Source organism: Aquarana catesbeiana, linkage group LG05, assembly GCF_042186555.1.
Source record: "Aquarana catesbeiana isolate 2022-GZ linkage group LG05, ASM4218655v1, whole genome shotgun sequence".
Taxonomy (NCBI): domain Eukaryota; kingdom Metazoa; phylum Chordata; class Amphibia; order Anura; family Ranidae; genus Aquarana; species Aquarana catesbeiana.
The window spans coordinates 628,556,962-628,572,520 of record NC_133328.1 but is presented as its reverse complement, the minus strand read 5'-3'; the positions used below and the strand labels follow the sequence as shown (position 1 = coordinate 628,572,520).

Sequence of the window (15,559 nt, the reverse complement as noted above, 5' to 3'; positions counted from 1 at the left end):
CCAGGTCCCTTATAATGCAGGTTTGGGCTCCCTTATAATGCAGGCTCTGGTGGCCAGGTCCCTTATAATGCAGGCTCTGGTGGCCAGGTCCCTTATAATGCAGGTTTGGGCTCCCTTATAATGCAGGCTCTGGTGGCCAGGTCCCTTATAATGCAGGTTTGGGCTCCCTTATAATGCAGGCTCTGGTGGCCAGGTCCCTTATAATGCAGGCTCGGGGTCCCTTATATTGCAGGTTTGGGGTCCCTTATATTGCAGGCTCCGGTGACCAGGTCCCTTATATTGCAGGCTCTGGTGGCCAGGTCTCTTATAACGCAGGCTCTGGTGGCCAGGTCTCTTATAACGCAGGCTCTGGTGGCCAGGTCCCTTATATTGCAGGCTCTGGGTCCCTTATATTGCAGGTTTGGGGTCCCTTATATTGCAGGCTCTGGTGGCCAGGTCCCTTGTATTGCAGGCTCTGGTGACCAGGTCCCTTGTATTGCAGGCTCTGGTGGCCAGGTCCCTTATATTGCAGGCTCTGGTGACCAGGTCCCTTATATTGCAGGCTCTGGTGACCAGGTCCCTTATATTGCAGGCTCTGGTGACCAGGTCCCTTATATTGCAGGCTCTGGTGGCCAGGTCCCTTATATTGCAGGCTCTGGTGGCCAGGTCCCTTATATTGCAGGCTCTGGTGACCAGGTCCCTTATATTGCAGGCTCTGGTGACCAGGTCCCTTATATTGCAGGCTCTGGTGACCAGGTCCCTTATATTGCAGGCTCTGGTGGCCAGGTCCCTTATATTGCAGGCTCTGGTGGCCAGGTTCCTTATATTGCAGGCTCTGGTGGCCAGGTCCCTTATATTGCAGGCTCTGGTGGCCAGGTTCCTTATATTGCAGGCTCTGGTGGCCAGGTCCTTTATATTGCAGGCTCTGGTGACCAGGTCCCTTGTATTGCAGGCTCTGGACTGCTGTGGCAAGTAATCTGAGCCAGGTTTGTTGTGTGGTAAACAGAAAAGGCTGCAGGGTGGATTGAGATTAGCATATTAACAAGGTGTATGCTAATACCCTGCACACTCCTCCCCTCCTTCCCCGCCGCCCTCCTCCCCTCTCCCTCTCCCCTGACTGAATGGAAGCAGCAATCCCAGGCACACACAGTCACGTTACTCTGGCTGCATTCAAGAACAAGCATGCTACCTTCCCAGCCAGCGCTGAGGCATGAGCGGATTGTGTAATTGGCAAAGGTAGCCTTCATGTCTGTGCCGGATCCTGACCGGCACCCTTCCTGCATACACAACCAGAGCAGCAATGAGGTGGAGGTTCCCAATCCGTCCGGAGCTCCTACCAACCCCCGAGCACTGAAGTGGGATATCGTATGCTGTGTGCTGGATTGACTTTCACCCCTCCGCTGTGTGTATGTTGTTGGAACTGGCAGGCCGTCTGGGCCCAGAAAAGACAGGTGCTGTCATCTATATGGAGAAGAGCGGCTGCAGTCCCTTTCCGATATGCTGGGCTAAAGGTACTCACTCCTCTTTCCAGACAGTAATTACAGTCTGTGTGCGTCTACAGATTTCATCGATGTGCTCTTTTTTTTTTCTTCCTTTTTTTAGACGAGTTAACGCCATCCGTCGCGAACCTTTTAGCGCGATTTTTCTCACACCTGCAGCGTGTAAGGAAAGGCAGCGGGGGACCCGCAGCGAGGTTCCGACAATTTTTGCTGAAAAGGCAAAAGATTTGATCGGGTTATTAATCTCCTCGCAGGTCCAACCAGCTTTAGGCGCTGTGTTTTTTTTTTTTTTTAATGCCTGCGCTCGGTCTGCTTAGCGGTTTCACCGTCGAGGGTTAATCGCTACCTTTCAGGCACAGGTTGTCATTAAAGGATGCGTTGCATTTAACCCGTTTCTAGTATCGGTGACCTGCAATCTGAGCAGCCCACAGGATTGGTTGTGGCTTTTGTTCTAGAAAGGGTCCTGTTTCTTTGGGGTCAGCGCCTTGCATGTTTTCAACCGTGGTTGTATTATTAAAGTGTTAATTAAAAAAAAAAAATTGAAAGGAAAAAAAAAAAGGGTAACAAAGGGGAGAGTCGTCGGGATTGTCGGTTGTCGGGATATTGGAAAGCTGCAATTTATTGTGCTGTGATCTGTCAGCCATGTAATAGGACATGTGAATTCGCTGTCATTGCATCCCGCTGGGCTCCCCCCCCCCCCCCCCCCCCCCCCGTATTATGGACTGCTCTGGGACTTGGCGGGGACTGTTAATACCAGGGACTGTGTGTGCTTTGTGTCAGGGTCTGACATGTAGTATCAATTCGAAACATGTAATGATTGTAAGCTCTGTGAGCTCCAGGACCCTCCTATTCCTTCAGTATTGCACTGTGTGTTGTAATTGTACTGACCCCCCCCCCCCCCCTTTTATATTTGTAAAGCGCTGCACAAACTGTTGCCACTAAATCTTTAATAATAAGAATGTATAATAATAATAATGTTTGTAGTTATCGATTTCCTCTGTAATATTATATTTGGGCTGTCGGTGAGTTTAAAAAAAAAAAAAAAAAAAAAGCCTGGTTAAACTCCGCTTGACCCTCAAGGGTCAGAATCCCCCAGCACTATTGGCGGTTTCTTTAATTTAGGAGACAGGAAAGGGTTACATAGGCTTGTAGTTGACTTTAGTGGGTTAAACAAGCTGTAGTTGGTGGAACAGAATAAGGCTTTGGCCATTCATTATACAATTTTTCCTTGTACAACTTTCCTTTTAGATTTACCAAAACCATATAATAGGAGGTCAAACCTAAACACTTTTTTTCAATTTCTGTGCAATCAGGCAGGCCCTTGCATTACAAAGCTGAAGGTTAATCTAAAGAAAATGGAATAAGAAAAATTGTATGGTGTATGGCCAGCTTTACATAGTAGGTGAGGTTGAAAAAAGACACAAGTCCATCAAGTCCAACCTATGTGTGTGATTATATGTCAGTATTACATTGTATATCCCTGTATGTTGCGTCCGTTCAGGTGCTTATCTGATAGTTTCTTGAAGCTATCAATGATCCCAGCTGAGACCACCGCCTGTGGAAGGGAATTCCACATCCTTGCCGCTCTTACAGTAAAGAACCCTCTACATAGTTTAAGGTTAAACCTCTTTTCTTCTAATTTTAATGAGTGGCCACGTGTCTTGTTAAACTCCCTTCCGCGAAAAAGTTTTATCCCTATTGTGGGGTCACCAGTCCGGTATTTGTAAATTGAAATCATATCCCCTCTTAAGCGTCTCTTCTCCAGAGAGAATAAGTTCAGTGCTCGCAACCTTTCCTCATAACTAAGATCCTCCAGATCCTTTATTAACTTTGTACTCGCTCCATTTCCAGTACATCTTTCCTGAGGACTGGTGCCCAGAACTGGACGGCATACTCCAGGTTGCGGCCGGACCAGAGTCTGTGATGCACTCATAGCTTGTTTGTGGCTCTTAGTAACTGGATAGGAGTGGATGTGGTCACTGTTTTCAGAGATTGTCCTGGCTGAATACAATTAGTTATATTCAATAAGGGCCAGTTCACACCAGATACAGTTCCGTGCACTTTACTTTTTTTTTTGGGCACTAAAAATGCATGCACAGTGTTTTCGTGTATTCCAATAGCTCTAGTTCACACCAATACAGTCAGTTTCTGCACCGGAAACTGACTGCATTGGTGTGAACTAGAGTCATTGGAATACATGGAAAACACGGTGCATGCATTTTTTTTTAGGGCCAGTTCACACCACAAAAATGCACTCTGGATAAGTTCCGGATCAGTTTTTGGTTACAGTTCACACCACACGCAGTTCCTGTGTGTTTTTTGATACAATTTTTGATACAATTTGCTAGGTTCCAGTACAGTTTTGTGCAGAAAAAATGCAGCACGCTCTACTTGTTTTTTTTTTTTTTCTGCACCGGAAAATGACTGCGCTGGTGTGATTAGAGCCATTGGAATACATGGAAAACACTGCATGCATTTTTAGGGCCAGTTCACACCAGATGCAGTTCCCGTGTGCTTTTTTTTTTCTTGAACTAAAAAATTCATACACAGTGTTTTCCATGTATTACAATGGCTCTAGTTCACACCAGTACAATCAGTTTCCGGTGCAGAAAAAAGTAGAGCGTGCTGCATTTTTTTTTCTCTCCACAGAACTGAACTGGAACACAAAAAACACTGGAACTGCGTGTGGTGTGAACTGTAAGCAAAAAACTGATCTGGAACGTATCCGGAGTGTATTTTTGTGGTGTGAACTGGCCCTAAAAAATGCATGCACCATGTTTTCCATGTTTTCAAATGGCTCTAGTTCACACCAGTGCAGTCAGTTTCTGCACCGGAAACTGCCCGGAAACTGACTGCACTGGTGTGAACTAGAGCCAATGGAATACATGGAAAACCCTGCATGCATTTTTAGTGCAGGAAAAAAAGCACACTGAACTGCATCTGGTGTGAACCAGCACTAAATGTGTAACAACAAAACACGTGTTAAAAAAAAAAAAAAAAAAAAAAAAAAAAAAAGAAAAAAAAAAAGGAAAACAAAAATGCAGTAGTCTCTCAGGTAGACCATAGATTCCAGATCAAGTGACACTCAAGTGAACAAGACCAATCCGGATCCCTCTACCGACTGAATAAACCAACCATCCCAATTAGGATTGGACTCTTACCATAGAGCCTGGACCCTTTAGAATGGACTCTTACCATAGAGCCTGGACCCTTTAGAATGGACTCTTACCATAGAGCCTGGACCCTTTAGAATGGACTCTTACCATAGAGCCTGGACCCTTTATTATTAAGGGTCAAGCAGGCTAGAAGTTTTGATCCCCAGCACTGGTCACCGATGGGAGGTAGGGAGAAAAAAAGATAGTATAAAACCTAACTTGGATCATATTCATTAATAGAGTATTGCTCTTCCAGACTTTAAAGAGCATTGGATAATAAAAGGATGGCGGCAGCTAAACCTCCCAGGAAGCACCATAACAGGAGTGTGTAGCTCCGCCCTTGTTTTTTAAAGTTGCATTCTCTTTGGCCGTCGTTTCGCTGTCACGACCACTCGCAGATCTGGAACAATCATGCAGATTTCACACTTCACTGCTTGCATGCTGGAGGACTCGCTGGGTTATGATGCATGGATGGGAAGGATGAACTTGTAGCACGTACGTGTTCAAGTCAGCAGTATCCGTTCCCATATTTCTATATATTCGGTTTCTGTTCCATTATTTGACACCTGTTTTGTGACCTCATGAGGTCTTCATATTATAAAGTATGAAAGCACGCCTGTTTTTATTATTGGAGCCTGGTAACACGAGGAGGTCTTCAATCCTGGAATTTACTTACTATTTTATAGTAGTAGTCTTTGTTGGAGCACCAGGAAAAAAAAAAACTATTGGTAATATTCTTTATTTTGGTTAATAGTTATCGGGAATTAAGTTTTGTCATAAAACCACGCAACGTCTGGATTGCTATTTTTAAATCTGCTATTGTTTTTAAACTTGTGCCTAAAATATAACTGCCTAAGGACAGAACTTACCTCTGTTTTTGTTTTTGCCAGTCTCTGCTGTAGGGAAGTGAAATCGCCCGCTGAAGAATCTTCAGAAACCAATATTTTTAGGAGTGTTGGGTTCCTGTCCCGACCCCCACGCTGCACTTAGTGGTTTGATCTGCTGGCCCCTTTGTCGCTGCTGTGTCCTGTAGTGACATAAGGGCTGGCAGAAGGAGCTGCTGACTGCAGCAGGGGGTATAGGCGATTTGCCTTTGCTACAGCAGAGATCGCCAGCGCAGCCGGCAGAAAAGGTGTGTTAAGTTTCAGGGGCCGGTTTATTTTAAGTATTTTAGTGCCAATTTCTTCATAGAGTTAATCCCCCAAACTAATATTTAGTTTTCATTGGATGCTGGAGCATTACACCAACTCAACATTCTCCCCTACTTCTCATGGACTATTGGTGAGATCTCAGGTTGCTGGAGTTCCAGGGTCCGTACACCTGCTGTGCCCATTATGAGGGGTTCCCACCATCCCTGTGCTGAGTTCTTGTGTCTGTAAACCTGCTGTGCCCATTGTGAGGAGTTCCCACCATCCCTGTGCTGAGTTCCTGGATCTGTACATCTGCTATGCCCATTGTGAAGGGTTCTCACCATCCCTGTGATGAGTTCTTGTGTCTGTACACCTTCTGTGCCCGTTATGAGTGGTGCCCACCATCCCTCTGCTGAGTTCCCAGGTCTCTACACCTGCTGTGCCCATTATGAGTGGTGCCCACCATCCCTCTGCTGAGTTCCCAGGTCTCTACACCTGCTGTGCCCATTATGAGTAGTGCCCACCATCTCTGTGCTGAATTCCCAGGTCAGTACACCTGCCTTGCCCATTATGAGTGGTGCCCACCATCCCTGTGCTGAGTTCCCAGGTCTCTACACCTGCTGTGCCCATTATGAGTGGTGCCCACCATCCCTGTGCTGAGTTCCCAGGTCTCTACACCTGCTGTGCCCATTATGAGTGGTGCCCACCATCCCTGTGCTGAGTTCCCAGGTCTCTACATCTGCTCTTCCCATTATGAGTGGTGCCCACCGGGTCTGCACGCTTGCTGTTCCTAATTTGAGGGGTTCCCACCACCACTTCTGTATTTCATATTATGGGGAATGTTAAAGAAGAGCTGGAACACACAAAGATGTGTATTGGAAATGTTTACCGGGGAAAATCCAAATGGCATAAATTGTCATTAGCCCACCAGGCTCCACCTTTTAGCTAATCTAGATTATCACTTTATAGTAGACCGGCCGTTTGAGTATTATTTTTTTTTAATATTAATACGAGGGTATCGTTTTATTATCTTAGCTATTGTATACAGACTAGTCATGGCATTGTATAGAGTCGGCAGCCTGGTTGTAAGCCAGGATTTGTAATTTTTGATGCTCATTAGAGGGGATTACATCCCATAACACACACATATATATAGGGCCACGGACTGCTGTCTCGCCTCTGACAATCTTTAACGTTCCTCTGAATTTTAGGTCACCACCTGCTTTCAGATTAAAGGAGCAAATTTAATTAAAATGGGATTTGAAATGAGGATGTAAATGCTGATGTTGCTGGGCGAGCAGGAAGATTATGGGATGTACTCTCTCACCTTAATACCACACAGTCCATCAGTGTGCTTCAACATAGAATATTCCCCCCTCCTCCTCATAACATAAATGTGTAATAATATCCTTCCAGTCATTTATAATTTACAGCAATTTAACGCTAGCATTCTAATGTATATTTGAATGTAGATGTAAGTGTGGCTATGCCAGTTTGAGTGAAAATAAATATGTAATGAGGAGGGAATGAGGTTACTGGGTTGTGTCCAGATGCTTCTATGGTGATGATTATTGGATCTCGGGTATGATAAATGTGTAAAAAGAACGTGTGTTAGGCCACATATTTATAGTATCGTATATGTAAACATATTCACTAAAATCCCATATATGTTAGCGGCCGATGGGCAGTAAAGTCCTGCAGTTGAGCCGCGTTTTTTTACTGCCCCCCCCCCCCCTTAGTGGCAGTGATCAGGGGGGGGGGGTGTACACTTTGCCACGGCAGCAGTTATGCCCCCCTGTCACTTTCAGTGGCCGTAGCGCCCACCGAGTGAGATCCATTCAAGTGAATGGGGTCACTTTGAAAGCACTGCCCAACCGCGTGCAATGCATGGGGGGGTGGGGTTGAGGTTCACTAGTGTGGGGGGGTTCAAAGGGGACAAAGCAGGCGAAGCGAAACCTCCTCACTGCCTGTCCAAATGCTCTCCAATGAGTGATCTAAGGCTACTTTCACACTGAGGCGCTTTTCAGGCGCTTTCACGCAAGCGCCTGAAAAGCTCACGAAAACCTATTTTCATTAAAACCAATGAATGCTTTTTTCACTGGGGCAGTGCGCTGGAAGGGCGGTGAAAAAAAAACGCCCCTCTCCAATGAAATGAATGGAAAGCGCTTCAAAAGCGCCTGAAAAGCTCTTCAAAGGTGCTCCGTGTTTTACTGGCAGTTTACAAGTGTGAAAAGGGCCTAAGGGCCAGTTCACACCATAGAAACGCAGTTCGGATGCGTTCCAGGTGCTTTTTCTGCATGCGTGTTTTTAATGCGTTCCAGTGCGTTTTTGATGCAGTCCAGTGCTTTTTTTTTCCCCCCTCTTTTTTCTTAACCTTAAATAAGGACAAGTGTGTTGCAGTGCGTTTTTGGTGCGTTTTTGGTGCATTTAGGTGCGTTTTTGATGTGTTTTACAGCGTTCCAGTGCAGAAAAAATGCAGCATGTTCTAGTTTTTTTTTTTTTTTTTTTTTTTTCTGGAATGCACTGGAACTGCAAGCACTGGTGTGAACTATGCCATTGAAAACCATATAACCTACTTTTTTGATGCAGAAAAAAAAACGCACTGGACTGCATCTGGTGTGAACTGGCCCTTAATGCGGATCACTCTTCAGAAACCAAAAACGAGCGTGAACAAGCTCTTTACCTGCTGCAACCTAAAAGTTGTGCAACTTCCCTGCGACTTTTTTGATTTAACATTGCAGTCTATGGCACTCAAGTCGCACCATAGTTGCAGAAAAGTAGTGCAGGAACCTTTTTGTTTTTTTCTCATCACTGCACCTTGAGTTGCATTGATTAATATGGCACCCTTTGAAATGAATGTGTTTTTGACTTGTCATGTGACTTTGTGTGGCAAGCGGTATGATAAGTCGCAAGCGGTGTGAACTTGGGCTTAAAGTGGAACTAAACAGAAAAAATAAATGTGATTAGACAGGCACTGTAATCGCTCATATGTCTTTAATCACGTAATAAAATATTGCCTGCTCGTAATCTTCTTTAGATTGTACAATGAGCTGCGTATGCGCAGTTGTTACGTCGTCATTGCCTCTCACGCTGATCACGACAAAACCTCACAATCACCCTTTACATATGCATGCGGGAGTAACGTATGCGTTCGCGCATAAGAATGGGGGGGCGGTGGGTGCTTTAATTTTTATTTATTTATTTTTTTATACTAAACTTTTTTTTTTTTTTTTTTGATCAACTTTATTGCTTTCACAAGGGATGAACAACATCCCTTGTAACAGCATGGGCCATCCTCTTAATGGAGAGATCTGGGGTCTATTACACTCCAAATCTCTCCTCTGGCCTCCAATGCACCCGATCGGGCACAGATCGGTCTGATTGGCTGCTTTCGGAATCGGTAAAACAAATATTTTATTTCAAATAATTATTGTCACTTGTTTAGGATAGGATGGGGCTCGCTTACAGTTCTTCATTGTAGCAATGTGTGGGTCACTATGCTCCATAAAACATGCATTGCGGTGACCTTAATTTTGAATGGCACTCAAACATGCTAGGACAAAGGTGTCCAACCTGCGGAACTCCAGCTGTTAAACTCCAGAACTACATTACCCATGGGGCATTGCAAGGGAAGTCCCGTGTGGCATTGCAAGGCTGACAGTCACAAGCATGACTCCCAAAGGCAGAAGCATGATGGGACTTGTAGTTCCGCAACAGCTGGAGGGCCGCAGGTTTGGACACCCATGCGCTGGGACAGCTTATCTTATGTTGTCGAACTCCACCCCATGGTGGTGCATTCCATTCGTTAAAAAAAAAAAGTCATGTGTTTTTTTTTATAAAACACATTAGGGTGCATTGGAAGTCCATTCATTTTCAAAGGATTGCCTTAATGCAGTGCATGTTATTGCAAAGACGCAAATGGGCCCTTGTGGTTTACATCTACTTTTAATAGCAGATAATGTGGAAATGTTTGCAGGTGTCAGCAATGTGAGAGTTGCACCTTCCTGCACGTTGCACGCAAGTTAATCACCCATGTAGGTATGGGAAAAGGATTTTAGGACAAAACGCACTCCTGAGATGAGTTTTTCAGAGACAATGGGGTAGATTTACTAAAGGCAAATCCACTTTGCACTACAAGTGCACTTAGAAACGCAGTCGCTTTAGATCCTAGGGGTAGATCTGAAATTTGTGGAACCTCTGCTGATTTTATTATCCAACCATGTACTAGAAAAAATGCAGTTTTTTTAAATATTTTCCTTGCATGTCCCCCCTCAGATCTACAGCGACTTGCAGTGCACTTGTAGTGCAAAGTGGATTTGCCTTTCGTAAATAACCCCCATTGACTGTTGAAAGGTTTGCTTTAATAAAGTGATTTCTTAAAGATGGACTGTGGTTAAACCTGCAAATGTCTGGGGAAAAAAATAAAAAATAAATCAGTACATCTCTGTAATGCATACATTTTGGTGGCGGTCCACACTGATGCAGGATTCACAGCGATTCCTGTGTGTTTCCCGTATCAGTCACATTCCATTCATGCAAGCGGCTGTGGGTGTCGGTTAACGACACCCCCAAAAACGGTTTGCAAAGCACAGTGCGATTACCTGAATCGGATTGCATGGGTGTGTGAACACTCAATGCGATCTTATTCTAATGCAGAAAAAGTAGGTGCTTGCACCTTTTCGATCGGGTTGCAGTGCGAATCGAGCTATATACGAAATGAATGCCTCTAATCGCACTGCAAAGAACCACATGCGACTTGAGGAATGCGGTGCAATTTCTGTCTCAATCGCTAAGTGCTTTCCCTGACTTTTTTATTCCCTGACTTTTTTATTCCCTGACTTTTTTATTCCCTGACTTTTTTATTCCCTGACTTTTTTATTCCCTGACTTTTTTTTATTCCCTGACTTTTTTATGCCCCGACTGACTTTTTTTTATGCCCCGACTGACTTTTTTTTATACCCCGACTGACTTTTTTTTATGCCCCGACTTGTTTATGCCCCGACTTGTTTATGCCCCGACTTGTTTATGCCCCGACTTGTTTTTGCCCCGACTTGTTTTTGCCCCGACTTGTTTATGCCCCGACTTGTTTATGCCCCGACTTGTTTATGCCCCGACTTGTTTATGCCCCGACTTGTTTATGCCCCGACTTGTTTATGCCCCGACTTGTTTATGCCCCGACTTGTTTATGCCCCGACTTGTTTATGCCCCGACTTGTTTATGCCCCGACTTGTTTATGCCCCGACTTGTTTATGCCCCGACTTGTTTATGCCCCGACTTGTTTATGCCCCGACTTGTTTATGCCCCGACTTGTTTATGCCCCGACTTGTTTATGCCCCGACTTGTTTTTGCCCCGACTTGTTTTTGCCCCGACTTGTTTTTGCCCCGACTTGTTTTTGCCCCGACTTGTTTTTGCCCCGACTTGTTTTTGCCCCGACTTGTTTATGCCCCGACTTGTTTATGCCCCGACTTGTTTATGCCCCGACTTGTTTATGCCCCGACTTGTTTATGCCCCGACTTGTTTATGCCCCGACTTGTTTATGCCCCGACTTGTTTATGCCCCGACTTGTTTATGCCCCGACTTGTTTATGCCCCGACTTGTTTATGCCCCGACTTAGTTGGAGTAGACGCAACACTTTGGTGGGGGTCGGTCAGCCACGCCTCTTGACCAGTGACCTCTGGGGACACGCCTGCTGACCTTTTGGAGGAGGTCCCTATTCCAATCCCTGAGTCCTAACCTTGTTCTTCAAGGGAAAACCCTAACCCCAACCCCGCATGTGACATGAGGAATGCGGTGCAAATTCTGTCTGAATCTCATGCGGTTTCCCTGCACCACAATAGTGGGAACTGGGACTTAAACATGCTTCAGTTACAGAACTGTACCTGTTGACCCTTCCAGAAATCAGGTGTGCACCTACCTTTCTGTAGTGAGCTGACAGTACTGCCTCTGCTGCACTGAAATGATTAGTAATGGTGTCAGCCCTGCCTGAATTCTCCTCTGTTTGTTTACGGAACACCTCTCCCTTATAATAGAAATGAGGAGAGGAGGTGGTGTTGTGTAGTCCAGCAATGGGGTTCTGGCTCAGGCTGAGAACATAATCTGAAAATCAATGGCACAACTATCAGTCGCTTGCCACATGCCAGGGTGCTAGGTGTAATCCTTGACTCTGAACTCTTTTCTGCCCCACGTTCAATCACTGTCCAAATCTTGCCGCCTCAGTGTCTCCAAAATACTCCTCTTAGCCGACGACCCCACAAAGCTTCTAATTCACTCCCCTGTTATCCCTCGCCTCGACTGTTGCGATTCCCTCCTTGTTGGCCTGCCTCTACACAGGTTATCCCCCCTTCAGTCTATCATGGCTGCTGCCGCCAGACTCATCCACCTCACCCAACCCGCACATTGTGCACTGGACTCAGATCGCCCAACAAATGAAATTCTAAAATAAGAACAACCTACAAAGCCATCAACAACTCTGCCCCCCCAGGCAGATCATTAATCTTAAAGTTCAATAAAGCTGCGCTAATAAAAATAATAAAATAACATTGTGTTGTAAGTAATGTCCAGAACAGACACACACAATGAATGTGTGTGAGCTCCACACACAGTGACCTATGTGTTAATAAAAATAAATATAATCCATATAGTGCACACTGGTAATATTCTTGTGAACACCCCTCAAAGACAGTGCACCTCCACCACATAAAGTGCGTGCTTAGCAAAAGGCAAGCTCTTATGAGCCTGCGGCTAAATACCCAGCCAGGGCCTCTGCCCGGAAGAGTGTTGAATGTCCAAAAGTATTGATTGGGAAGAATCTTAAACTAAGCACCAGATGACCAGGGAGACTCAAACATCAAACTGCCAGGGGAATAGGTCAAGTGTTACACAAAAAATGTAAAGAGACTCACCATAGTGTAAAAACGTACCATATAGGTTTTATTGAAGTTAAAAGATTGCACTTACAGAAATGCTGGTAAAAAATGGTCAAGAAATGAGCCGGCCAGCTTGCGAACACCCGTCCACTGTGTTACAGCACGATGACGTCAGCATGTCAAACCTCCCAACGCACGTTTTGTCAAAATCTGACGTCTCGGGGGAACGCTTGATCATTAACCTTGTCGAAAAATACCAACTCAAGGTTATATTTGTTCCTCCCAAGACCTCCTGCTCTCCAACCCCCTTGTCAGCTCTTCCCATGCTCACCTTCCAGAACTTCTCCCGAGCCTCTACAATCCTCTGCAACTCCCTACCCCAATCTGTCCGACTGTCTCCTGCTCTGTCCACCTTCAGCCTGTCTCTGAAAACTCATCTCCTCAGAGAGGTCTATCCCACCTCCAACTAATAAACTTAAACTTTTACTTCTACATCAACACATCCCCCACATTTTGTATTACTTGACCCTCCCTTTCAGATTGTCACCTCTAACCGGCAGGGCCCTCTGATCCCTTTTATTTTGAATTGGATTGTAACTGTACTGTCTGTCTGCATTTTGTAAAGAGCTGCACTAATTATTGGTTCTATATAAATCCTGTGTAGTAGTAATAATAGATTATAGACTATAATCTGAGTGGCTCTATATTGTCATGCACCTCATCCTGCTAGGCAAAATTTAAAATGTAGAGGAATGGGATTAGAACGGTGCTGTCAACAATTAATTCATAACAAATTAAATAAAAATATAATTTCTTAAATACAAAGGGATAAGGACAAGAATATACACGGGATGTAGGAATGGTTAAAATCAACGATGGAGCATTTACAGAGTACATATATTGGGTTGCTGTTGACCCACAAGGGAAAAGGAAAGGATGGTCACAAGTGGATGTTAAATGCCAACATGTTTCGCCAGTGATGGCTTCCTCGGGGGATAGTATGGGACCACCACAATAATCCAGCTCTAGCATAAAAAGGAAAAGTATATGTGTATATATAGATATAGATATAGATATAGATATAGATATAGAGATATATATATATATATATATATATATATATATATATATATATATATATATATATATATATATATATATATATATATAGATAGATAGATAGATAGATAGATAGATATGTCATAATATATAGTAACACAAAAATAGACATTGACATGGCATCTTCCTGAGGTCATGACAATGTCTATTTTTGTGTTGCCATGTATTTCTTATATATATTCTTTTCCTTTTTATGCTAGAGCTGGATTATTGTGGTGGTCCCATACTATCCCCCGAGGAAGCCATCACTGGCGAAACATGTTGGGATTTAACATCCACTTGTGACCATCCTTTCCTTTTGCGTAAATAGCGTAGCGCTAGAAAGTGAGATATCTCTATAGATAAACAGTGATAACAATAATCCTACAAGTGATAATAAAAGACCCACTGTGAGTATGAGTGCAAACAAATAATGAAAACAGCAAATGGTGGTGTGTGCATAAAAGCAAGTACACTGATATACATATGCAAAAATATTTCACAGTAAAACAGCACCGCAAAACGTGAGTGTGTGCATCTAAAACATCAACATCGAAGTCCAAAAGAAACCGATAATGAAAAGTCCACTTAGCAAAGTGATGAGTAACTGTGATTCAAATGGTGCGGCCCGAATGAGTCTGGAAACTTCAAGAGCAGTAATCAGATGGAAAAGATGAAATACTCTTACTAGATACGTTGGACACACCACGGTAAGAGTATTTCATCTTTTCCATCTGATTACTGCTCTTGAAGTTTCCAGACTCATTCGGGCCGCACCATTTGAATCACAGTTACTCATCACTTTGCTAAGTGGACTTTTCATTATCGGTTTCTTTTGGACTTTGATGTTGATGTTTTAGATGCACACACTCACGTGTTGCTGTGCTGTTTTACTGTGAAATATTTTTGCATATGTATTTCAGTTTACTTGCTTTTTATGCACACCACCACCATTTGCTGTTTTCATTATTTGTTTGCACCCCATACTCACAGTGGGTCTTTTATTATCACTTGTAGATTATTGTTATCACTGTTTATCTATAGAGATATCTCACTTTCTAGCGCTACACTAATTATTTACACATTTACCTGGACTTTGTTTGAGTGTTGGCAGCTTTTTGTTTACACATCATTGGTTTAGCGCAGTATTTTTCCCAGTGTTACACATCCTTTCCTTTTTCCCTTGTGGGTCACCAGCAACCCAATCTATGTGCTCTGTAAATGCTCTATTATTGATTTTAACCATTCCTACATCCCCTGTATATCCTTGTCTTTATCCCTTTGTATTTAATAAACAAATTATATTTGTATTTAATTTGTTTTGAATTAATTGTTGACAGCACCGTTATAAATCCCATTCCTCTACATTTTAAATAGTAGTAATAATAATTATTGGGGATTTCAGAGCAGCGGGTGGCAGTTGCCGTGGGGAGATGACAGTTGACTTTTTTTTTTCAACTTGCACAAAAAATAAATAAAAATAACGGTTGCTGTGACCGAGAACGTCAATTGTACATCGGGATTCATCTGTTATCTAACTTTAATCAACTGAAATCTGATTAGATTCTCCTGCACTTTGCACTGCCTTGTTATCTAGGAAATTCCTCTCCTCTCCTTGGCGCACTCAGATTTTTTTGAGAATTGGAGTTTGAGTCATGTGACCTGTCCCTGTCATGTGACCTGTTCCCTGTATACTGGACTGGTGCAGAGATGCATTTTAAATATCAAAGCTTTGTTGAGTTATGAGCTTAAACAGTTAACATTGACCTGTTTGTTGAGTCCCTGCTTTTGTTTGCTTTTGTGAGGATGTAAAATAAATTTTTTTTTCAAA

General features: G+C 43.7%; 1 protein-coding gene across 1 annotated transcript in view; it reads left to right on the top strand.

Moving 5' to 3' along the window:
• Window positions 1–1,081: 1,081 nt before the first annotated feature.
• The window catches only part of PTK2 (protein tyrosine kinase 2), a gene marked incomplete in the record, with an annotated part of 322,618 nt that continues 308,140 nt past the window's right edge, over window positions 1,082–15,559 (top strand). Inside the window, 1 exon segment of the mRNA XM_073632301.1 lies at window positions 1,082–1,490. Within this exon segment, the coding sequence (XP_073488402.1) occupies window positions 1,388–1,490 (103 nt within the window).